Source organism: Strigops habroptila, chromosome 5 (assembly GCF_004027225.2).
Source record: "Strigops habroptila isolate Jane chromosome 5, bStrHab1.2.pri, whole genome shotgun sequence".
NCBI classification, from domain to species: Eukaryota; Metazoa; Chordata; class Aves; order Psittaciformes; family Psittacidae; genus Strigops; species Strigops habroptila.
In genome coordinates, this window is record NC_044281.2 from 15494618 (window position 1) to 15519918 (window position 25301).

The 25301-nt window shown below is 38.4% G+C and overlaps 1 protein-coding gene across 12 annotated transcripts in view; it reads left to right on the forward strand.

Moving 5' to 3' along the window:
- PDE1A (phosphodiesterase 1A) overlaps positions 1-25301 on the forward strand; it is a 219979-nt gene that overhangs the window by 185025 nt on the left and 9653 nt on the right. For 11 of the 12 annotated variants that reach the window (XM_030488057.1, XM_030488054.1, XM_030488053.1 and 8 more), the window contains 6 exons: positions 3157-3258; positions 3378-3498; positions 7560-7641; positions 9225-9345; positions 10840-11024; positions 23989-24264. In XM_030488057.1, the coding sequence (XP_030343917.1) occupies positions 3157-3258; positions 3378-3498; positions 7560-7641; positions 9225-9345; positions 10840-11024; positions 23989-24264 (887 nt within the window). Of the gene's footprint in view, positions 1-3156; positions 3259-3377; positions 3499-7559; positions 7642-9224; positions 9346-10839; positions 11025-17190; positions 18134-23988; positions 24265-25301 lie in introns of those variants that run through there. The other variant, XM_030488062.1, reaches the window with a different exon arrangement.

Below are 25301 nucleotides of genomic sequence, written 5' to 3' on the forward strand. Positions count from 1 at the left end.
TTGCAGCAATTTCATTTTCTAAAAATTTAAAACCACTACCTATTTAAACTGTGGTTCTGCTAATTATTTCAGCAAGATGAAGCAAAATGACTGAGAATGACTTTATAGTATTACATTTTCTTTTCTACATGTTAACGTTAAGAAGATAAATGCACTAATAAACTGTCAGCTTCAATTAAGTTTAAAACATAGGGTTTGGGTCTGAGAAGGAAAACACTGCCAACATTCTGATGATGAGGTCCTTTGTGGATAATGCATGTGACATTCATAGTCATTTCTCACTCTTTTTCTCAACTCTGAAAATATATTCCAGTCTTTCATATTTTCTTGTTTCTCTCACATAGTGCCCCGCCCCTAAATAACTAAAGAGGGATCCCTTTTTGTTCTCCTTTCTCCTTTGATTTACCAGGTTTCTAGTGTTCTAGCACCCTATGTGCTATGTCAACAGCTGTAGGTGGTCAGATGGTACTAATGCTTCAAATGATCCCAGTCATAAGGCAGACAATGATATATTGCCTGATTATATTAAACCAGACTCACAAAAAATATTCTTTATATACAGTGCACAACGAACAGCTTTTCTTTCACAAATTCCCTTGGGATTCTTCTGTCTGAGGAAAGCAGGATTGCAATAACTTGCAAGATGAACCTTATGTCTTCAGTTCTCAACTTGCTTTTGCTCATCTTATCCTGTTCCTGCATTTATTTTTTTTCCCATTAATTTCCAGCAGACTAAATGTTTTTGTCATTGACAAATCCAGGTAAAGCTGGTTTCTGTTTATTGCTTAACTACTTTTCTAGGAAATTCAAGGGCCGCTCCTTGTCTTTTGTTTATTACAGCATTATTCATGTAATTTTTTCACATCATCTTCTATCTTTTTTTTTTTACAATATCCTGTCCATAGGACAGATAGATATGGGAGGGTTAAGAAAGGGTAACAGTACAGGACATGACAGTTTACTTATGAAAAATGGAGGTTGAATACTCAAAACCAGTAATCTTCCAATTGTGGGCCCCCAAAAACCACTATACACTGTATGTGAATAGAGTTACCACTTCCCATCATAGAACTAAAGACGACAACACCTACATATCTCTTTGCTGCAGTAGGATAAGCAATGCTAACCATATCATCTCAATGCGTTTAGCTATGGAGTGCTTAATGAAGTGGGCAGAGATTTCTGTCCAGGAGTTACCTATGAGACCAGCTGAGGTCTCCTTCAATATCAAAGCTGAGATGGTCTTTTTTCCCCTGGGAAACAATTTGGGAATGAGTAATCTTCTGTGCAAAGACTGAGCATTCATAGCTCTAGTAAAGCTACGAATATAACATTTCCCTGTCAGTTCTCAATTTTCCATCACTCTGTTGATGATGGATAGGAGTGCTGGCAGGAAGAAACTACGGACTGTAGGGGGGGCGCCTCTCCTTACCTGTTAAGCAGGTTTTTTTAGTGGTCTGAACTCTTCAGAAGTGTGTGAGGAGAACAGTGTTACGTTATTTGATCCTCATTCAAGTTGTGGAGCTAAGAATTAGAGTTTGTCTGCTGCTGCAACATTATGAATAAACTAAAAGCAGCATTTAGCTTCTCTGTGTGTCTTGTGAGCTTATTTCTGATTACTCTTAAAAGTTCAGACATGGAAAGTTCCTAGGAAAATCTCCCATAGAATGCGGTAGTGATAATTTTTTCAGTCTTACAACAGGGTTTAACAGTGTAGAGGTCTCAGTGTTCATGCAGTGTTAGCTGTTTGTTCCCTTTTTTTTTTCTTTGCTATTTTTTTTTCTTTATTAAATGGGTTTGGCTGTGTTTGAAGGGTATGGTTTCAAAGCGGTGTGGAGGAGGAACAGTTGGGATGCAAATTAATTAGTATCTTATTATGAGGTCAGATAAGGTAAGGCATTTTCTAAACACAAGTTGCTATGGCTGCATATTATTGAGTAGAAGTGAAAGGATTGCGTCTTTACCCAGTTATATCAAAGCAAATCAGGACTAAATACACAGAAATCAATGAGGAGTACCAGCTCGGTAGCAGTCTTGATAGTTTTTGTAATAAACTATTCTAACAGCCCTGAAGAAAACTGCAATTTACCTCTTTAAAACATAGTTCTTTGAAAAAACATACTTGTTAAGTAAATTCAAGACATGAACATGATGCGAAAGGTCAGTGAGAATGACCAAAGTAGGATTCTAATGTTATAAGTGATACTTGGACATTCTTAAGGTTGGGATTGTGCTCATGAAGTTATATGCTACATAATAAAAGACTTAATGTGGTGAATTGTCCCCAGTATACATATAAGCAACACTTGCACATAAATCTTCCTAGGCCGTCTATAAAAACATGTAAATAAAGACCCAGCAGACTTCTACATGGTCTATATACAATCCTCCTACATTAAGGGAAGAATTTCCAAATCAGTAATTACTGTTGACAAAAATCAATGCACATTCATATACAATCAGAATTAATACACTTTCTTACATGATTCATGTTTTACTATTTTCATATTCATTTAATAGAAAGCTGATTGACAAGCCAACATCTCTGATCACAATACCAAGATACAGATAAATTATAAATCCCAAACTTGTTCTGATTTATGAAATAAGCATTAAGGTTTTTTTGACATGAAGGGTAGTTTGTCATAATGTTCATATGCTGGTGTAATGTTGATAGAGTTTCAGATTTAATACCCTGTGCTCTTCTGAGTTTTCCATAGCCTTCTTCATAGGTGTAGCATTATGTCTGCTCTGCACTAATATTAGAGCAGTAATAAAAGACACAAATATACTCTCTTGTGTGGTGGTAGCACCAACTGTTTTTTTGAATACTGCTGGAAAAATAACGAAAGACTTACAATGGATGACAGACCTGCATGTAATTTTAGTTTGTACGCTGGAAAAGGAGAATTACACAACAGTGTGACTCTGAAATAATTATTGCAGAGTGCATTTTCTGAAGTACATTGTTTTCACAGAATCGCTTTAGGATACAATGTTTAAGTTGTTAATAATTTATTTAAATGTTTTTTAAAATGTAAGAAACCCGGTGATGCTGTTTAAAAAGTTATAAATTAACAAGTACTGCTTAAACAAATGTACCATACATAGAATAAATGAATTGTAATCGGTCATTTTGCTTTTAATTATTCTTAGGGAATTGCGTAGCTTGGTCATTGAGATGGTCTTGTCTACAGATATGTCAGGTCATTTTCAACAAATTAAGACGATGCGACATACTCTACAGCAGACAGAGGGGTAAGTTATTTTCCGTTCTGTTCCTTACCTAGAGTCTTTCAATGAGCTCATGTACAAGAAAAGAATTTAAATAGTTGCTTTTGTTTTGAGATAATTGGAGCATGTCCTTGAATTGACAGGGTAGACAAAGCCAAAGCCATGTCTTTGATTCTACATGCAGCAGACATAAGCCATCCAGCAAAATCCTGGGAACTGCACTACCGGTGGACCATGGCCCTGATGGAAGAATTTTTTCGACAGGTGCCATTTTTAAAATCCTTTAATAAGTCTAGTTCAAGAAGCAATGGTTACACAATTAAATCTTTTCATAAGTCTACCAGCAAGAACGCTGTTGGTTGTGATTGACAAGCATAGTCAGTAGTATATATTCTATACTCCTCACACATACCACTGACATTAATTCAATTTATATGTGCATGAATAAGATTAAATTGTTATGGTTCTATATCTGTTTCAGCTGATTCCAGGATTCTGAGTTGTAGCGGGTTTTTTTTCTTTCAGTTATAATATAACTTGTCAAGCTGTTTTCATTCTGTAGACAGAGATTTATATATGCTTTGAGTTAAAAAGAATCACTAGCAGGGTATAATGAGGGACTTGAAAATAGGAAGAATTCATTTTCAGCAAAGAAGGCAAAAAGTTGTCTCCATTTCATATTTCAGAAAGCCCTCCTATTTCTTTTCCTTGCCAGTACTTGCCATGCACATGCCACATAGATCTGAAGATTTTGCTTTCATAACAGCCTAATCCAAAGCCAGAGGGTGGATAGTATCATCCTGATAATGCTGTGTCCATATATCCTAAAACAAAAATGAAGACACACCTTTGTGAAAGTTTTCATTTCTGTGATATACTGAATTCAAAGAGAAAGCCCAGTAGGTGCTGGTGTCACTGTTGCCATTTTTTTACTCACTTCAGAAGGTGAAAAAACCCACATCTCTCCAAAGCAATACTCTCCAGGTAATGAATATTTGTGCCCATGCACATTTTGAACATAACAATTACTGAATATAATTGATAATCCAAATCCAGTTTAAGTATTACCCAGTTTCTACAGTTAGAAATGGTTTAAAAATGGTTAATACAGATAATGGAACAGTGTATGTCTTGCTCAAGTTGATTGAGCAGCTATATGCTGCCATTTTCAAATCAGATGTGGAAGAGATGTCAGAAAATCATAAAGTCAGTATGTCAGTATGAGATTATTAGGCCCATCTGCCTGAGAAGGTTCTAGCTTGGTTCCTAGAGGTCCTTTATAAGAATTCTCAGTAGGCAGGATCAGGACATCCTTGACTCTGGGCTTTGCACAGAGGAGACAGATTAGAGACCTGGTGCCTTAGTGTAAATAATGAATGGACTGAGTTTTGTGGAAATACTGAGTAGAGTCATGAGTTAGTGTTTGCTTCTGTAAATGGAAATTATGAGGATTTTGTACTTGAGAGGAAAAAGGAGAAGCAGATTACCACAGATATATATTACTTGAAAGGTCAGGAATGACCAACTGTAAAAACATTTTAGACACAGAGAGACAGACTAGACAGAGCCCATGGGACAGTGAGGCAATGTGTCCAGTCTAGTGGATATAGCACTAGCAGTAAACAGTATCACACTGGTCATTGAGTGCATAGGATCAGCTAATGTCTTAGTTATTCCTTTATCCTTTTATTAGAAGAAGTAACTGGATGCCAAATAAGCTGCTCAAAGACTTGAGAAGGCATTTAACAGTGGAATCAAATCACCATGTATGTATGTCTGCAGCTTAGCAATACAAATGTGAAAGTCCTTCAGGCTGTAGAGGAGTGTGCAAGGAACTGAGTCCCTCTTTATACATACTACTAAGAACAGTGTGTGTGGAGTAGTTCGAACACATGTAAAGTGCAATCAAGTAACTGTACGTATATAAATGCACTGAGCAGTGCAGAGACAGTAGGTCTCGTGCTTCCTAGATGTACTGGCTTGATTGTACATCCTCTGGTCTGCTGATATGAGTGTGCAGTGGAAATCTCTGGGATTTTCAAATCTCTGTCAACCAAGATGAAGTAGTCCAAATGTATACAAACTCATAGAATCATAGAATCATAGAATCATAGAATCATAGAATAGTTAGGGTTGGAAAGGACCTTAAGATCATCTAGTTCCAACCCCCCTGCATGGGCAGGGACACCTCTCACTACTTCCTCTTCTTTTCTTTAAAGATAATAATTCAACTATTTCTACTGCTTTACAAGGAGAAGCATCAGAGTCTGAAACTGATGATGCAAAACCATTGCTTTAACAGGCAGCTTTCAAAGTAGCATGCTCCAGCAAAAAATGAAGATTCACCTAGACACAGAACTTAGTTAACTGCAGCTAACATTTAAAATATGTGCCAGTTGAAAAAGGCCAAACAATGCATTAAGCTTAAAAGCAACGACTACAAAAAGTGTGTTATAATGCCAAGAAAAATATGAGCTACTTGTTTAAAATAGAAATACACCCACCCATCTCAAAACCTTAAAATAAAAAAATAAATAGTTCAAGACATTCAAAGAAGTATCACAGCTCCTTCAACATTCTGCTCTTAGTGTGAATAGATCCAAAAGCACAAAAAGAGAATTTATCCAGAGAGTTCAGCACCTGGGAAAATATCTTTTTTTACTTAGTGATCTTTACCTTTATTTTAAACTCATGAAATTCTAATGATCAATTTAAATATCAATGCTCTGTCCATTATTACAATTACAATAGACTTAGACTTATATGACATTTAAGTATTAATTATGTATTATATTAATAACAAAGTAATTAATAAGTGGGGTAAAGAGCTGCTTGAAAACAGAAAAAAAAATCAAACTGATTCTTGTGCCAAATTTTCTCTTTTTAAATACCTAGTAAAGAGAAGATTAGAAAATTAATATTGCTTTAGAAATCCTGTGTTCAACAATGGCTGAAACCATTAGATCTACCCCAGTTTATATTATATCACAATCTGGCTCCTACATTTACATGGAGATGCTATGAGCACTGCTTCTAGTAGTAAGTATTCGTGTGTTCGTCTACACTCTGAAATCAAATTATCAACACTTACGTGTAAAATTTAAAGGCCATAGTGATAAAACTCTCCATTTCCACATGAAACACAATCTGTGAGCTACATCTGTTCCTGTGGCTGAAGTACGTTTATTGGTATTACAGTTTTAAACTTTCCCCAAATCTAGTTCAATGACACATGATAAAAAGGCTAAGGAATGTTGATACTGCCCCCTTCATGAATCAGCTTCTCATGAGATCTTTGGGAAAATGGTATATTCATGTACTGCTCCCCACTGAATAGTCATGAAACAGCAGTCTCCATGTCTGATGTAATATGTTGATTCATTTTACTTGAAAGGCTAAATTTTCCTGTATCTGTAATGTCAGTGCTTCTGGGGACTAGGTTTCTCCAGCAACACAAATTATAGCCTCCTTTGAAAGATGTCTCTTCAGGTTTTTTTATAGAATCATAGAATAGTTTGGGTTGGAAGGAAACTTCAAAGGTCATCTAGTCCAGCCCTCCTGCAATGAGCAGCATTTGAGCCACCAGACTTTTTTTTTGAGCAAGTCGGTTGCTGACTTGCATGTCTGACATGCTGAAAATGGAGATAACACCCCCTGGTCTGTTAAGACTGTTATGACAAAACCTTCTTTTAATGTGTTAGGTGTGAAATATTTTCAGAAGTAGGTTGTACCAATCATCATTGTAATGAAATTGAGCTTGTGCTTTTCTGTGGCTTCAGCAGAGGAGACACATGCCTACTAGTGAGAATGAGTTCAAGTCACATCATGCCCTTGACCTGTGTAAATCTATTGAAGAAATTTTGCATGTTGGATAAACCAGTGTGATAGCATTTGGCCTATGATTACAAACATGTCTAAATATCTCCAATCCCATTATATCTGGGATCAGCAGGACTAACCTGTGAATACTGACGGACTTCATATATGTTAAATCTCATCAGTACATGCCTTGTTCTGGAGGAGAACTTGATTGCGATAAGTTCCTTTAGATAAAAATTTCCAAATGTAAGTTTGATTTTGACTTTAGCTTTTCCTGAAAATTTAAAGATAAAACATCAGTGGTTTGGGGTTTTTTTTTGTTGGGGTTTTTTTCGTTTGTTTTTGGTTTTTTTGTTATGTTTTTTTTTTGCCTGTGGCTTGTTTTTATTTAGGAATATAAGTGAACAAAGTAATCTGTTGAATAAATACTGGAATGTTCAGATTCCTTTGTCTCTCTGTTCCTCTGTCAAATATATGGTTGTAATATTAAACATTGTTGTTTGCAGGGAGACAAGGAGGCTGCTTTAGGTCTTCAATTTTCCCCACTCTGTGACCGCAAGTCTACTTTGGTTGCTCAGTCTCAAATAGGTAATGACAAATTGTGTTTTTCTTTTTCTTGTATGTGTAGGAGCATGTAAAATCATGTGGACATTTCCTATACCCATTTTGAATTGCAGATGTTCCAAATGCCATTGTATAGAAGGTATTTCTTTGTACCTATCTGTTTACCAAATTCATATGCTTTTACAGCAGAAATGTGCTGATTTCAAAAGAACATGAAGTAATTTCAGCATACGTGATGCCAAGGAAGGGTAGGAGAGGGATTAACCAAAGTACTGGACATGAGCCCAATGTTTACTGTACACACTTTAGGGTTTGGTAGATCGTGTCCTCAGACAGATTGACTCTTGCTCAAGAACTCACAAGTCTGTCTCTACTATAATCTGAAAGCTGGGTACCATTTTGTAGATGAATCTCAACTTAAAGCTAATTAATACATCAGATATCTGGACTGCAGTTAAGACTGTCAGTGTGGCAGGGTCAACTACACAGGGTCAAGCCTTCCTGGGTTGACAAGAACCATTGCATTCTGTTTCTGTCAGTCGTAATTGCATTTTGGTGAAGAGTGGCCAAACTTCAGCTTCCCATTTTCAGAAAAGTGTTTCTTGGTTCTCTCTATCACCATTTTCATCAGCAATAATAAGGAAGTAAAATTGGTAAAGATCACAAGGGCTAGTTACAAGGACATACGCTAGAATCATACAGAGTAAAGCAGTAGGTCCTACCAACAGCTGTACTTTTTACATGAGTGAACAGAGTACTTCAGCATTCTATAGGTGGCTGTGTCTTACGCTTGAATTGAAGCATGTCATCCTGTCTGATCTTGTCACTCAAAATGTCCTTTATTCCATTTCACTGGGACTTGAAAGGCAATGTGCTTGAGCATCATATCATACCTACAGCAGGAGGGAAGCTGGATCCTAGGCTGAAGCACTGTTGCTCACCTTTGTGCTATGTTGTATGGTTAGAGTATAAAGACATCTGGAAATCCATTGCTAGCTCGTGTTTTAGCATTTGTCTTTTTTTTTCTGTTAAGTGCTCAGCAGAGAATAATGCTTCATTCTCTCACTGTGTCATTCCATACCTTGACGAGCACTTTAAAATGTAAAAGACATTGTTCGGAGCTGACATCTCAGAACTGTGGGATGAATGCTGTCTTCTAAGGATATTACTTGTTCTCTTCACTGATTTGACAGAACACTCCTACACACTGTGAAATAACACTTTACCTCCACAGAATAACAAACAGCAATTTGAAATATTAACTCCTTGGCAAGAAGCTCCGAATAGCAAAAAGACAGTATGACTTCTAGCCCCCTGACTCAATGGTAGATTCCCTTCTATTCATTCTAAATGGTAGGTGTGTTCTGCCGTGCATAAAATTTACAAGAAAAAGGAATCAAAAGCTATAATTATTAATACCTACTTATATTTATACAGCTTCAAATGTTTTTGTTTTTACTTGTGCTTTTTTCTTCAAGATTATACTACTGGTATCTAATATATTGGATCAGGACTACAGTCAGAAAATCAGCTTGATATCAAGTATTTTTTTAGAATTGAGAGCTATGAAAATGTAAAATCTGTTTTTCTCTCTTTTTCTTCTTTAGGTTTCATTGATTTCATAGTAGAACCAACATTTTCTCTTCTTACGGACTCGATGGAGAAAATTGTTATGCCTCTTATAGAGGAAGCGTCAAAATCTGAAAGTCCTGCACTTGGGGCACCCAGGTATGAATGCACTGCTTAGTTATTGAATTAACAGAAATTAACATAATAATGTCATTCTCAGAATTATTGCAATTATTTAAGCAGTTGGAAAAGTAACTTAAATAGCTGTACGGTATTGCCACCATGTGGCTTTATATTGTATTTGCAGTATGCTATTACTCCATTGACTGTGGACAGTCGTGCTTATAAAGAAACAAAAGCACAATAATGAGCAGAATACACATGTATAAAATATAAAGTTGATTTTCTACAGCATATCTAATAACATTTTTTTTCCTTTGACTATAATCTTTGCAGTAGATTATTGGAGTTTCTGGTTCTCTTATCTTGATCCATTTTCAGTATAATTTTAATTGACAGTTCCAAAAGTCATTCTTTCTCAGACACAATTGGAAGCGGAGGTGGTGAAGGTGGTTTCAGAGTTTTTTTTCTGTTTCTTACTCTGCTGTAGGTCACTTTTCTTCTTTGCCTTTCCATATTAGTATTATTTGATATATACACTTGAAACAAAATGGATTCCACTTATATTCCACTTGAGAGATATAAATACAGTATAAGTGAGATGTGGCGGGGACTGTGGTTGCCCATCAAGCTCTTGATTTCTGCATCGCTATAGAAGTTGTCTACAAAACAAATAAGCTGTGACAGACATTGTTATCTGAGTCACTCCATGTTGAAAGTATTGTTGAGTAATCAGATGCTGCTCTTACAGCTACTACCTCTGTTACCACATTTTTTTAATTTTAAAACTGTAATTTGAGCTTTTGCTGCGGCTACTAATATGATAACTCTTCAGGGCAATTTTTCATTTGCTGTGCGTTAAACAGTAAAATGATGAATGTAACTTTTCTGATCATGAGTTTACATGTATTTTGGTTACTAGAAGTAAATAGAAGTTACTAGAAGCAGGTATTTATGTCAGGGTTCTTAGTGGTTTGGGGAACAGTGCTAAACTAAAGCATTATTGCTAACAAATTTGTTTACCTACTTTGTTCTTCACAAATTAGTGATTAGCAGCTGCAAATGATTAATAGCTCCAGGCTTCATTTTCAGTTGGTGTTCATGACTGAGTGGTAGATGAACAAAGGCTTATGACCCAGCAAAGCTTCCTCAGGTGAGGGGCAGGATGAAGGGATTCTTTTCAGATGTCTCTCCTGTGAGCCTCAAAGATACCATTCACTGTTCAAAAACACAGCTAAGAAGCTAAATAGCTATATAAACATTCTTTCAAGAAACAACTTACAAGTAATGTATTTTCAGCTGTTGCATTTTTTTTCAAGACTTACCTGGAAAAAGGTCGATAAGAATTGGTCCCAGGTTACAGCTTCATGAGCTGAAGAAATGTCTTGTATCTCAGGCACTCTTTGGTGAAAACTATTATTTCAAGTTAGCGATTGCATGTAGGTCCTAAGGAATTTTTTTCAAATTAGCTGTTTGTGTACTATTAAAGTTACCTGACAGTGTTAATAATTTAGGGGTTTTTCCCTTCTGCAGCCAAAATAGTTTGGGAGCAGTAAGCAATGCTGAAGCACAAAGACGACCCGGTTTTAAAAGTACAAGTGATGGAGGGACTCACACTGAAAATTCTCTAGCAACCGTAGACCTAACAAGCTTTAAGGCCAACTTGATGAAGATCATACAAGCAAACAAAGAAAGATGGAAAGAATTAGCAGTAGAAGGTATGATATACTAAGGTGGAAAGTTTTTATAGGTTACTCCCTAACCTTCTGTTACTTTCATTTTTTAATTTCCTTCAACCTACAAAAATACATAGTTGTCTTGTATTCATATATTTTATGTCTTAATGTTTGTTTAGATGGTCCTGTTTTGTTCTCCCAGGAGGTGTACAGAGGTGCAGGTGGTCAGGTGATGAGAGGAAATCGTATACCCTGTACAATAAGGCTTTATGCTGCTCAGCTTACCTTTAGTGGTCTGGTTTAGAAATGTGCATTCTTGCATATGTAATCATAACTGATACTGACATCTGCTTTAAATGCCAAAATCAACAATTCAAAGTAGTATGTGCTGCCACATTTCTAAAGAAACATAAAAGTTGTACTTTGCTATTAGAAATGCTATCTGTTCCCAACTGTATGGAACAAAACTCAGTATTGCAGGCTTCTTGGGACTATGCTGCAGGCAGTTATTTAGATGACCCAGTGGATCTAGAGATTTAGGCATTCACAGCATGTATTAGACCCAAACAAGGCAAAAAGTGTTTCTTCATTTGCTGGTTGATAGTTAATAAAGCAAACCTGCATCAAGCATCTTAGTTCATAAGCCATACCTGAAAATTTTCTCGAGTTAGTTTTCTGAGTGAAATGATTCATGTTAATTGTTGAACGCAATTTATAACCTTGATCCATGTTAAGTGAATGCCATTTGGGAATATATTGTCCACAGTCTGTGTTGCTTCCAAGTAAGCACCTGGAATGTTTCAGTGTACTGTTTCACTGCTGGGACTGGTCTTACTGTACATGATCTGATAATGACTGCAGGAAATGGTATCCTGGAACCCAGTGCCAGCCCTATCTTTCATCTGTCATCCAAAGCAGCATTGTTTTCCTCAAAGAGGTGTCAGACAAGACAGAAAAACACTGCTGAGCTGTGCTAAATTCTAATTTAGTGCTAAATTGCAAATGCATATTCTCGTTAGGAGAACATTAAGTAAAAACAAGCTTCCATACATCTATTGTGACAATGATTCGACTTAGGTAGAAGGGAAAGCTGAGGAGATTCTTCATGAGCAGCTTTACATTGTTTGCCTCTTTTAGTATGTTCAACTAATACTGACTGGTTAAAAGGACAAAGCTACTAATTTGAGATGATCAGTATTAATAGCAGACATTGGGTGCTGAAGACCACTTAGTTACAGCCTGCAGAAATCAAGCAGCCCTAGGCTATCTACATGTAAGGTCATTCAATATGAAAAATGGAGAACTTGTTATCTGCAAGTCTGCCATTTCCAGTTACATGTAACTGATGTGTTTGATTTTGGTATATCAGCTTTTTGGTATATTGTTTTGGAGGTGTACAGTGCTATTAAAGAGATAATTTCTCAATTACAATGCTCTGTAAATTACTGATACATATAGACCAGTTTTACTGGGCTGCTGACAGCCTTTGAAAACAAAGCTTCTCACAGCAAGAGATTTAAGAATCCTTCTGGGTAAATGGCTGTTTCTCTACACAGTCAATATTAATGTGAGGACCAGCAAGATCCAAGAAACTCTGGGCAAGCTTCCTACTTTGAAATACAGAGCTGATAATGTTCAAGACTCTATGGACTTTGTTGAGATTGTTGTTGTCCATATTCTAGGATGCCCTTCTTTTCTTCCATCAACTTGGCTAATAAAGTGTGTCTAAGTATTTCCTGAATAGAGTTATGGAATTATAGTAGAATGTGTGTTAGGAATATTGCTGGGTAAGTGAAAATAGTTGGATGAGGCCAGAGCTTGATGAACAGTATCAGCTCTGTGTGATTATGGTTAAATCTGTTTTGCAAAACCTCTGTGAGAGCAAGGAAGAGATTTATAGAAAACTGTGCCCATAAAAAGACTACTTGCAGCAACATCTGCAGTTGACGAGCATGACATGGAGACCTTCAAGGTGCCTGATTAGAATCTGGAGGAACCTTGTGAATAGTGCAAATATTTTTGAGTACAGATTTATATTTTGGTAGTACAGAGATAATAAGGTGTTGGATTTTGGTTTGGGGTATTTTTGGGTGGGGGTGGTGGATATTACATAGGTTTTGTGAAAGTAAAGATATTTTCCATTCATCTGGAATGGAATGTGTGGGTACTTAGTCCATATGTGGGCACTAAGGGCTGCTGGAAAAGAGGTTTTCAATAAGTGAACATAGCCCTAGATAGAGCACTGAGGTAGCACAAGTTCCTTTTCACATAATGGAAGAAGGAGTCTTCCCCAGCTGGTCCATATGAACAGTATATCTGCTCTCAAGTTGCACCCTGCAAATGTTGAAAATCTTTAATGAGACTGTGCAAAATTAACATCTAGTAAATAATGAAAAATATTGAAATACATTCCCTTTCCACTTGGAATTCCCTTCAGTTTGCACTTAAGTTTTACTAAGCTCGTAAGTGAATAACCTGAGACCTTGAACTTCAGATTATTTTTCCCATCCTATCTGGATCTCATGTTACCTTGTCTAACTCTATTGCTTGATGAAAAGTCTTTAGCTTGCTCTGGGCATATGTATGTAGTTGTGTTTTATTTATATGTTAGTAGGAGCACATACTGAGGGAAGAAATATCAGGGTGAAATGCCAGGTGAAAGGACAGTTGTTCTTGCTGTCATTGTTCCTAGCTAGATAATTTACAACAAGCCGCAAAGAGCGGAGTACACTGATGAAGTCATGTGTGTGAGGACAGCATGCAGTAAGTAAGCTGACTGTTAGTGTAGATCTCCAAACATACTTCCTGATCTATGACAAACAGTACTTGTGCTGTTAACAATCTGCGTTCTTGGCAGTGGGCTCCACAAACATTGTTCCCAGATTAGTTAACATACTCAGGAACAGTTGTCTCTATAAAATGTAGTAATAGAGACATACAAATAATATAAAAAGGAAACTAGCAACAATCCATATAATTTGCTAGTCATGGTTCGAATTCGTTCCAGCTTCTCACCTCTTCAGGATAAGGCTACGCACGTAGCACTGGTTGGGAGGCAGGGCTGAAGAAGTTGATCTGATTCCTGTGCCCAGACAGTCCAGAGCAAGAAAACCAAGACACACTGACAGTGTTGTTGACAGGGTAGCTTTCCTGGAGATGCTGGTGGTACCCCTCCCTGGAAAGATAGTTGTTGTTGAGGCTTGGTTCAGAGCAAGCAGCTTGTGCAAGGAACAGTGTGCTTTATTTTGGAAAGGCCTGTGTTAGTAAGGAAAGCATTCATCTACCTAGGCAGCTTCCTTAACAGAAGGCTCACTAAATAAGATGGTTCCGTTTTGCTAAAAAGACCATGTCTTGTATAATTGATGCAGAGGAGCTCAGTACTCTATAGCCTAAGGGTTCTCAACCTTTCACCACTGGAGAATTAGAGGAATGTTTCTCAGGCCTTTCAGGGAATGCTGTTAACAGGGAATTACCATAATGATCAAACATCTGGGATTCTAATTTGAAAGCCTTGATGTTTAATTAATATTCCAAACCCCTAATCACCAGATAATCTGTCTTAGTTCAACTCAACACAGTGATAAAGAGACAATTCCATCCTGTGCTGCTGCTATTTGCAATTGTAGTAGTTGTAGCAAATAGACAGTAAAGATGCTCAGATGAGTCTGAGAGGTTCTTCCGTTAGAGAAAACATCTGCTAAATGGATTTTAAGGTCTGGAAATTATTGACCTACCAAGAAGGCTGTAAGAAACACACAACTTCTTGGGAAGGATTTAAATACCATATAAGATCCTTCATGATGCAGTTCTTAGAACACACAGAAATTGAAACACAATGGTTAATATTTTAAAAACATAATGTTTATTTCTTATGCCTACAATGTATATTCCTTCATGCTTATTTTGTATCAAAATGTTCTAAAGTTTTACTAATCAAGATGCTCAGTGGTTGGCAAGCTCAGGTACTCTTAACAGAGCAACAGGGTATAGACTAGTAGTCATGCTTACCCTCTATTAAGTAGATGTCATTGTAAATAAAAGTACAGGGATAAATAAGTATCATTATCTTTGCTTTACAGTTGAGCAAAAAAAAGGCACAGACAGCTTAGATCACTCACCTCATGTCGTATAATAATATGAGGGAATACAGCATGCAGTCAAATGGGTCTATGACTGAAGCATGCTAACATTGTTCATCTTCCGGATAATACAAAAGCAGTGTTACTTGTACTCATTTTATGCTTGTGTAACTCTTATGAAGAATTAACTGTTAGATGACGTGACCAAAGGTTGCATTATATGTGTGGAAAGTGATCACTGACAAACCTTGTCCTCAACACCTTTGGCAGTGCACTGTGCTGCACGGCTCAAAGGTGGTATGCCTGACTGCATCAGGATGGGATGAAAAAAAGGTGAGGGTGAACAAGGCTCACACACTGTTCTGTGTTTAATTTTGATAATAATAATAATATGAAAAAATGGCAACTATTACATTTTTGGAGTAGAGATCTGTTTTATTTTTATTTCCCCTGTGGGCAGCAACTTTGAATAATAAATGTCTCTTCTGAAAGACCTCTGCATGGTACCTGCAGGCCCCCTTCAGGCACTTTCAGTCCTGCATACTTCCAGTCACAATAACCACAGGGTTCGGTTCCATTTTGTCTGGAAGATTTTCTCTGCAGACTCACTAATAAGAAGAGAGTAACATCTGCTGAAATGCAAAAATCTCAGAGTGATGAGCTGATAGCATGTTAATGTGATTTAGCAGCCATTAGGAAGGGCGGGTGGTGGGAGGGTGTGTGTGACAGCCGCAGAAACCGACTGACAGTTTGGCACATGAAATCTACCCTAACGGACTGTTTTAATCTGTTAGAGAAAAATATATTCAAGGGGCTAAAGGAGTCCCATCTAGGACCAGTGACAGTGATTTTAATTGCAATGCTAAAACCTTTAGGTCATAAGCAGGTTTTGAGCTAATCCAGAAAAGTGGTCAGAGCAGTGGGGAAAGGAGAATTTTTCACCATGATCTGAGCAATTGCAATGAATGGGTTGAGCTAAGAGTAGCAAGAAACATTTTGTATTAGCAGTAACTGCTAAATCACTGACTAAGGAATGACAACTGAACCTGGTAATGGAACCTATTCTATATCTCCCTGGAGTGTACACTGGCCAGCCTCTGTGTATGACAAACTACATGACTTAAAACACCGTTTCTCTCTACTAGGCTCGGAGCAGCATGTCCCTCCCTTCCCCTATCCCGGAAGTTCCAGCATTCAAGCCCCTGTGCTTAGAGCTAAACAGCAAAAGAGAAGTAATAGGCAGAGGTAGCCACCCTAGGAATCCATAAACTCACAAATTATTTTTAACCAAATCTTTTAGTAAAAAGCTAATTAAGCATTTGCTACATTTTGTGTATGATGTAATGCTGTGACATAAAGTGCCACTGGCTTATGTGGTTTGCAGTGGTTTTATATACTCCTATATCTGTGATGAAATATGTGTGAGGACTTGAAAGACAGAGGAATAAGTGTCTAAATAACTTTGTGTGTTACTGCAATGTATTCTTGGGTTTGAAAATGATTGGTTGCAAAACATCACTGTTGTTTTGGAACTCTTGGACATGTCTTTAAACTTACTTCCAAGTTCCAGGGGTACCAGGATCAGTCCTCTCATTTTCTGCAAAGTTTTGATGCTTATTGCTTCCTCTTCTGTCTAAAATGGCTGATGTGAGAACATTTCTTTTAGAAAGGTGCAGTTCCTTACCATTTTGTCCAAGTTTTGGTCATTTGTCACTGCTCTCTGGAAGCAGTGGCAAGCGTAGAAAACAAAGTTTGTGGTAATATACACAGAGAGTCCATAATGTCCAGCAGCATTCTTCGTTTAGTGAAGGTGAACAGTTTTGCTAATTCTTAATACTTCAATGTCATTACATCTTTCTGTAAGGGTAAGTTCTTGTAGCTTTTCAACATAGCCAATGAAAATAATGTGATTCACCAGACATTTGCTTTACTGGGGTTTAGCACTGTGGCAGTCACTGCCATTAGCTGATCCAAGATGTTCTGCTCACGCATGGCTTTTTTATTTTTCCTCTCCACTCTTGTTAAGCCAGTACATATTCAAGTGCTGCAGTTGCTGAGGACAAAAGGGTATAAGTAAGTCCTGTAACTGTGCAGATGATAGTAGCTGAATGCTCTGTTTCTTATTACAGAAAGGCCAGGAGAAGAAAATCAATGGACATGTACAGAAGAGAAAGTGCCAAAATGTAGAAAAGCTTCCTCACGACTTAGTAGACCATGTCCCGAAAGTGTTGCTGCATACACTGGCAGTATTGTAGCTGAGCTGGTGGAAATCAGTGTTGTAGCTGATAATGAAGACTCACCAGAGCTTCTGCAGTGGCAGAACAGTGATACTTTGGAGACCACAAGGTCCTACATGATTCGAGAGCTTAAGCCGGGTGACAGCCTTAGTATTTTGTGGACAACTTAGTCCTTCATTAAACTCACAGGAATTCAGTGTTCCCATCCACTCCAGCAAACAATTAAAAAAAAAAAAAGCTTCAGTTTTCAGAGATTTTTTAAGCCAGATAAAAAAAGGTGATGAAAGAAGAGTAGTAGCTGATGAAAAAGAGAGAGAAATTGCTTTCAGTAGTTAAATGTAGTGCACTACATCACTACGTTTTCTGTAGGTGTCAAATTACTAAGTATCGGAATTTTTCAACTATTCTGAAATTTGGCTATTGCCTCACAGCTGCTGCCAGTTTTCCAAACAAAACAATGCATTGTAATCACCTTGCCAACAGCCCAGCCTAAACATTGAAGAAAGCAAGCCACCACTGCTACCATGTTTATGTATCAAATGCCATTGTTGCTTCTCATGAAGGACAGTGATCTAAGGCAGGAGTTCAGAAATGGCACAGAAGTACAGAAGAGAGGGATAACATTGAGTCCCCCCTAACAGACCAGTTATGAGAAGCCATTTGGTTTACAGATGAACTCACACAAATTTTGCTGAATAACATTGGGTTCTTGTAAAGAAAATAATACCAAACAGTTCAAAATATGCAAACAGAGCTGGCTCCAGGCACTTTTATTAAGTTAAAACAGAGAGAGCAAAACCAATAGCAACAATAAGACATACTTTTATCTATATTGTTATCAATATCTGAAGGGGGCCTACAAGGATGATGGCGAGGGACTGTTCATCAGGGACTGTAGTGAAGGACAAGGGGTAGTGGGTTCAAACTGAAACAGGGGAAGTTCAAGTTAGATATAAGGAAGAAGTTCTTTACTGTGACGGTGGTGAAGCACTGGAACAGGTTACCCAAAGAAGTGGTAAATGCTCCATTCCTGGCAGTGTTCAGGGCCAGGTTGGACAGGGCCTTGGATGACATGGTCTAGTGTGAGGTGTTCCTGCCCATGGCAGGGGGTTTGGAACTAGAAGATCTTAAGGTCCTTTCCAACCCAAACCATTCTGTGATTCTATGATACTCTGAGTTCACTGCACAACACACTTCTGTCTATCTGAATGAATATCATAATCCTTACACTGTTTAGTGCCTAACTGATATCCCCCCCAAAAAAAGAGGGGAGTTTTCTAGAGGGACAAGAAGGCTATTTAGTCTTATTAATCTTATTCATCTATTTACTCTTATTAAATATTGTCAATGTTGAAATGCCAGGTTACATTGTTAATTTAACATAACTCATTTCCATCTCTGGCTGGCCATGGCAATGTGTCCCTATAGAGGAGGAGGAACTTGCTCTTCCCAACAGCCCAGTGCAGGGTGAGGGGCAGCAGCTTTGCCTGCTGTTTTCAGAAGGTCCTGGCAGTTCATGGATGGATGGAGGCTGGAGGCAGAGGCTCTGCCACAGTATTTATTACAATCCTTACTGTCCAACACTGCTGGACATCATGCCAGCTCTACTTCTCTTACACTAATGGTATTAACTTAGCAGTTATTCAGTCACTGTCCCGGTCTGTTGTGGTTTAACCCCAGCCAGCAACTAAACCCCACACAGCTGCTCACTCCCTTTCCCCAGTGGGATAGGGGAGAGAATCGGAAGACTAAAAGTGAGAAAACTCGTGAGTTCATTCACTTCCCATCGGCAGGCAGGTGTTCATGTCCAGGTAAGCAGGGCTCCATCACGCTTAACTGTTACTTGGGAAGACAAACACCATGACTCTGAATGTCCCCTCCCCTTCCACCTTCTTCCCTCTACTTTGTATACTGAGCATGACATCACATGGTATGGAATATCCTTTGAGTCAGTTGGGGTCAGCTATCCCTGCTGTGTCCCCTCCCAGCTCCTTGTGCACCCCCAGCCTACTTGCTAGTGGGATGGCTTGAGAGGCAGAAAAGGCCTTGGCTCTATCCTTGACAATGTCATCCATTGGTTCAGACGGTTCCCGCTATAGTAATTCCTGTAACATACAACTCAAATCCTGGGTTACAACAACTTAAAAGTATTTACATTACAATCTCCACCCCTGGTCCTTTGGACCAGACCATTGGGTTTAACATTTCAATGAAATTGCATTCACCTTGCCTCTGCTCTGACTTGGGCTTATGCAGAGACTGCAGTCCCTTAGAGGTGTACCTGCTTCAAATGGAGCCTTGTCTGTGCACTACAGTCTTTTCAGAGGTGTACTTGCTGTGGCATAGACTTATCTACAGCCACAGTTGCTTTGAGATGCCCCTATTCCACGCAGCCTTCTCTATGGGCCACAATGCCTTCAGAGAGATACCTGCTCCAGCATGGCCTTACCAACAGCCACAGTCCCTTCAGAAGTAAACCTTTTCCAATATAGCCTTACCCCTGGCTGCAGTCCCTCCAGGGCTGAACCTGCTCTGTCATGGGCTTATCCATGGCCACATGCTTTGAGGTGCTCCAGCATGACCTCATGCACGCCCACTGATGCTTCAAGATGTACCTGGTGCAGCATGGACTTATCCGCAGCCACAGATGCTTCAAGGTGTACCTTCTCCAGCAAGGACTTATCCATGGGCCACAGTCCGTTCAGAGGTACACCTGCAGTGGCACAGACATAACCATGTCTACAGACGCTTCGGGATGTACCTGCTCTGGCATGGTCTTATCCATGGCCACAGACACTTCGGGGTGTTCTACTCACCATGTGGACTCATCCACAGGTTACAGTCCCTTCAACTCAAGTTCACACTGGAGTTCCAGCTAGTACAGCAGCACAGGAGCAGCAGCAATGCCCTGCCACCCCAGGCACATGGCCATTACTGTTATCAAAATGTACTCTGGCACAGCACAGTAAGATGATAAGCAAGCAGTGAAAGCATATAGCAGCCACTAACAAGCCCTAGACTAATATAAAGTAAGGCAAGGAATACCCATGACAAGCACAAGAGCCTGCCAATTGATAGCTAAACAGCTATAACAGCTATAAATTCTATCTAGCACATTCCAATCAAACCTGTTGTTATCTTGAACCTTTTGAGCCACACACTGAGTGCCAAAAAGGACTGTCATGGTTTAACCCCAGCTGACAACTAAACCCCACACAGCTGCTTGTTCACTTCCCCATAGTGTGATGGGGGAGAGAATCAGAAGAAAATAAGAAAACTCATGGATTAAGATAAAGATAATTTAATAGGTAAAGCAAAGCAAAAGAAGGAATTAATTCACTTCTTCCCATCGGCAGGCAGGTGTTCAGCCATCTCCAGGTAAAAAGGGCTCCATCATGCTTAACTGTTACTTGGGAAGACAAACACCATGGCTCCAAATGTCCTCCCCTTCCTTCTTCCCTCCACTTCATATGCTGAGCATGACATCATGTGGCATGGAATACCCCCTGGGTCAGTTGGAGTCAGTTGTCCCAGCTGTGTCCCCTCCCAATGTTTTGTGCATCCCCAGCCTGCTCACTGCTGGGGTGGTGTGAGAAGCAAAAAAGGCCTTGACTCTGTGTAAGCACTGCTCAGTAATAACTAAAACAACACTCTGTTATCAACACTGTTTCCAGCACAATTCCAAAAAACAGCCCTGTACTAGCTGCTATGAAGAAAATCAAATCTATCCAGCCAAAACTAGCGCATGGTCTCAGACTTTTTTAAAGGCTGTTAAATATTTCTGTTCCATCAGAATGATATGGCATCAGCAATGACAGAAAATGCCAATTTTTTATACAATATAAAGGTCCTATATAATATAGAGTACAACTATTAGCTGTTATGGAAAGCAGAAATCTGTATTTTTCCAGCACATATAGCATATTCCACAGGTGGCCAACGTACTGTAACAATCCAGTATTTTTCATCTCTTTGGCAGTAGATTTTATAGGGACTGAAGGTGAGTGGAGCAAAGCAAGATAAAACATAGACTTAGATATCCAGCAGATGAGAGACTTAATGCCAATAAAAAGGATTGGAGATCTTAATGAACATTGTGATATCGTCATAGAGGATTTTGTACTTGAGGCTTCCCAGTCTCAGTCACAATTACCAGCCACTCCTCCTAGACAAACTCCTCCAAAGTGGACAAGGTACTTTCCTTCAAGCTTATTTAACTGAGAGTGACTTTGAAATTTTATCACTATGGAGTGGTAATCACAGATGTGATTATCAGCATAAACCAACTAATGTTTAACAATAGTTTTAGCTCTACAAATTTTAAAATTCCACAGTATTTTTTCATGCTTAGAATAGATAATATTTTGCTCACATATTCTTTTCTATTCACTTTCGGAACAAATAATATTGCACCAGTTTAAATGCAATGGATATGACTTTTAACTAGGATGTTATCAGGTGTAAATTCATGCAGAGACCCTCCATTTCAAAGCTGCATCCATCAGATGTGCCTAGACCTGAGGCAGAGTTTGGTTGTGTTTTAGATATCCTTAAACAGACATGATTGAGATGATATCAAGGGCAGTCATAGAAATAAAAGACCAGCATGATATAAATAAAGAACAGGCCATCAGCATTGTTCCGATTAAACTGTTAAACTTCATTTGCCAGTTTTAAGTTTAGCAGGAGTGAAGTGAAGCAACTGTAAGTTTAGTTATTCAGCTTTCTATATGAATATTCTGAGACTTCTAAATGAGCATAACAGCCACCCAGTTACACCAAAACAAATCTGAATTATGGTTAGAATTGTCCTAAAACACCATTCTGTGAGAAAAATACTGTCTGTTCTTACCAGCTTTCAGGTAAAAAAAGCCACCTTTTGTAGTGTGAGCTGAGTTAATATTACAGTTTTATGTGCAATTATAGTTCAACTTTGCTTTCCTCAACTTACTAGTGCATCTGAACAGCATCTGAAATATTTTATCTTGGAATTTCCTTGTGTTTTTTTATAAAGTTAAAGAAAATGCTTGTAGCTCTGCCATATGGAGGCAAATATGGCACGTGAATCAGTTTCTTGGGACAAAAGCCTTAGGTAGGTAGATTATACCATGAGTGACAGATGTTCTAATTAACATATCTAGATTGAACATCAGATTTGCTTCAAGTTACATATATGTTTCTTGATGTCTTTAGCCTAACCATTTCTTTGTAAAAGCTGCATTAGCTATTAACAAAAAAGTCTGTAGAAAGAGAGTACCTGTCCAAGTTTCAGAAAATTTAGAGTCCAAAAAGAGCAGATCTCTATTTCTATTTAGAAATTGGCTCAAATTGGGAAATTCTTGATTTTTTAGAAAGTATGCCGGGAAGTGGAAGAACTGGCAACAGAGGCGAATTACTTAGCTTCTGTCCATCAGTTCTATTTTGGAGGTGTTCCTTTCTGTCTCATTGCACAGGCCAAATTCTACTTCAGGGGGAACTTTTTGTGGATTCAGAAAAGTGAGATAACGAAAATGCCAAATGCAGACTGTGGTAGAAAGGTGATTGTGGAATGAGCTGTCTTTCAGTTGTCATATGCAATCAGTTTTGGTCAGAATCTGGACTGGTCACTCACATCCAGAGTTTCTGGGAGCTGTCAGTTGAACTCAATAAATAATTCAGTGCTTGGTTTCCTTCCTTAATACAATGTGCACAGCCAAGTTCGAAATTTTATGCAATACCAGGAAGCTATTTTGTGCAGGCGTTCAAACTGCAATGCTTTCGTTTTTTAAATTGGTAGTGTTTTGTATCTTCTACAGTAGTATACAAAGTCTAAAATCTGAATTTATGAAATGCAGATTCTAATAGCAAGACAAATAGGCCCCCTGTGAAGGTACAGTTATTTTTTATCAGACTTTTCACCCTCCAACACAAGTTTCCCATTCTCTGTTTTCTTCATTTTCTAGTCCCTCCTGTTACTCTGTGCTGCTCTGTTCTGTCTCCTTTTAGCCTAGACCATTTCATTTGTACTGTTCTCTGAGTCTCTGCAAACGAGAAGGAATAGAGCCTTCCACAAACATTGTTTTCTCCTATAGCTGCTGTTCCCTGAAGCACAATATGCCTCATATTTATTCTTTTCTGTTCTGCATGTGCCATTAGCCATGAATGGCAGCAGTACTGGATTGCATGCATGTAATGTTCTATAACTTGTTCCAGCTGAAGCTCTGTGTCAGCTGACATTTTGGACTTTTCTAGGCTGATAGGCCAACTTCCTTCAGGGCTTCCCTTTAATTCTTCCCCATCCCCAGCAAGGTGCTCCCCTCCATGCCCTTTCTCTGTTGCAGAACTGATGAGCTCTGCTCCTTCTAGTCCTGGAGGTAAACACCACTGCGGGGATGTGCCTGCAGGATGGGGTCCTCCTGCTCCCATTCTTGAGTTTGCACTGTGTCTGATGATGCACCCTCTGTACTATGGCCAAAAAAAGAGGTACATATTACAGACTAAACCAGAAAGTGGACCATTATGGTTCAGTTGCAATAGTGTAATCAGGAGCAGAATCTGACTCATATTAAACACACCAGTGCACATGTCCTCATGCAGAAAGTCAATGTTCACAATGTTCCCATGTGCAGCTCTATCAGTCACTACTCTGAAATCAAACAATTGTGGCATATCCTTCTTATCTAATTCACATATTTTGTTCCCTCTTTGTAGAAGAACTTGTGAAAAATGATGGTGAACAGGAAAAAGAACAAAGCAGAAATTCCACAGATGCACAGTTACAGGAAGAGACAACAAGGATACAAAATGAGAGTAGTCAGGGAAGCGATGGTACAACTTGTCCTCCCAGATCCATCGTCCTACAAGTAGTCTCTTTCGACACTCCTCTGAGTGATGAATCCAACTCAGAAAAATGCACTAACTCTGATCCGAACCAGAAAGATCTCACCGATGCCCAGCAAGAAACACAGAATACAGACCCACTGAATGGTAATATTTCATCACAGAGCACCAGCCAATATAATGAAGCTGTCCAGGGTGAAGCTGCAGCACTGTCTGGTATCTCCATGTCAAATATTGACAGTAATGTGAAATACTGAAGTAAGGTGTTGTGCAAAACCCCCAGCATAAGATAGTTTCTTCAGGCATGTGTAAAAACAGCGTGGTTTTAGTGTCCTAAAACCATTGAATAAAAGCTGTTTGATGTCAGCAAATATCATCTTCTTCATATGAACTAGTTGGTGTCTAGTAGAAATTTTTATGCATAAAATGCCAAGACCTCTGGTTGAATTGGGAGAATGATTTTAAAGTAATTTAAAGATACTCATTTGTAATTAAATAGCAGTTTGTTATTGGAGAATGAGGTAAACTTTCAAAACAGGATTATCTAATATTTTCTCTTTGAATAGGTAATTATTTTTATGTTATTAAAATACACCCCCCCCCTTAGTTTAGGTACTTAATATTATCATTATTTTTTAAACCACATCCTTTTACTAAATGTCATGTGAATTTTAGAGTTAACTAAGTAGATGGAATTCACTAACTGTAGTAGGATGGGACTATGTCATTCTCTTAATCCGGAAGTCTCCTGACTGTAGTCTGCAGGACAAGGGTAGCACCCAGAAAACCCTTATAATGTCAGAATATTTTTTTTGAATGTAAGCATTTTATCATAGGCTGACTATGATTTAGTATCTGGTTATTGTAAGTCAGTATCTAGGGCAAGATGCCCAAGAAATATCAAAGTAAGAGAAAGACCATGCATTTTCATTTTATTTTCTCAATTTGCTTATTGTTTGTTAGAATAAGCTTTGAGGTATTAGGGCACTAAGAATAATCAGGGCATATAGTGATGCTTCTTTTCCTTACTTCTAATTAAAACGCTAAACTCATTAATGCTTTTATGACAGAGAACCTTGCAATATTGTGCCAGAAGTATGGCATTGTCTGAGCAGCCACACTGAAGTGCTTATAAGGCTTAGCTTAGACGTAAGTATATGACTTGGCATATTTCTCAAGAATGC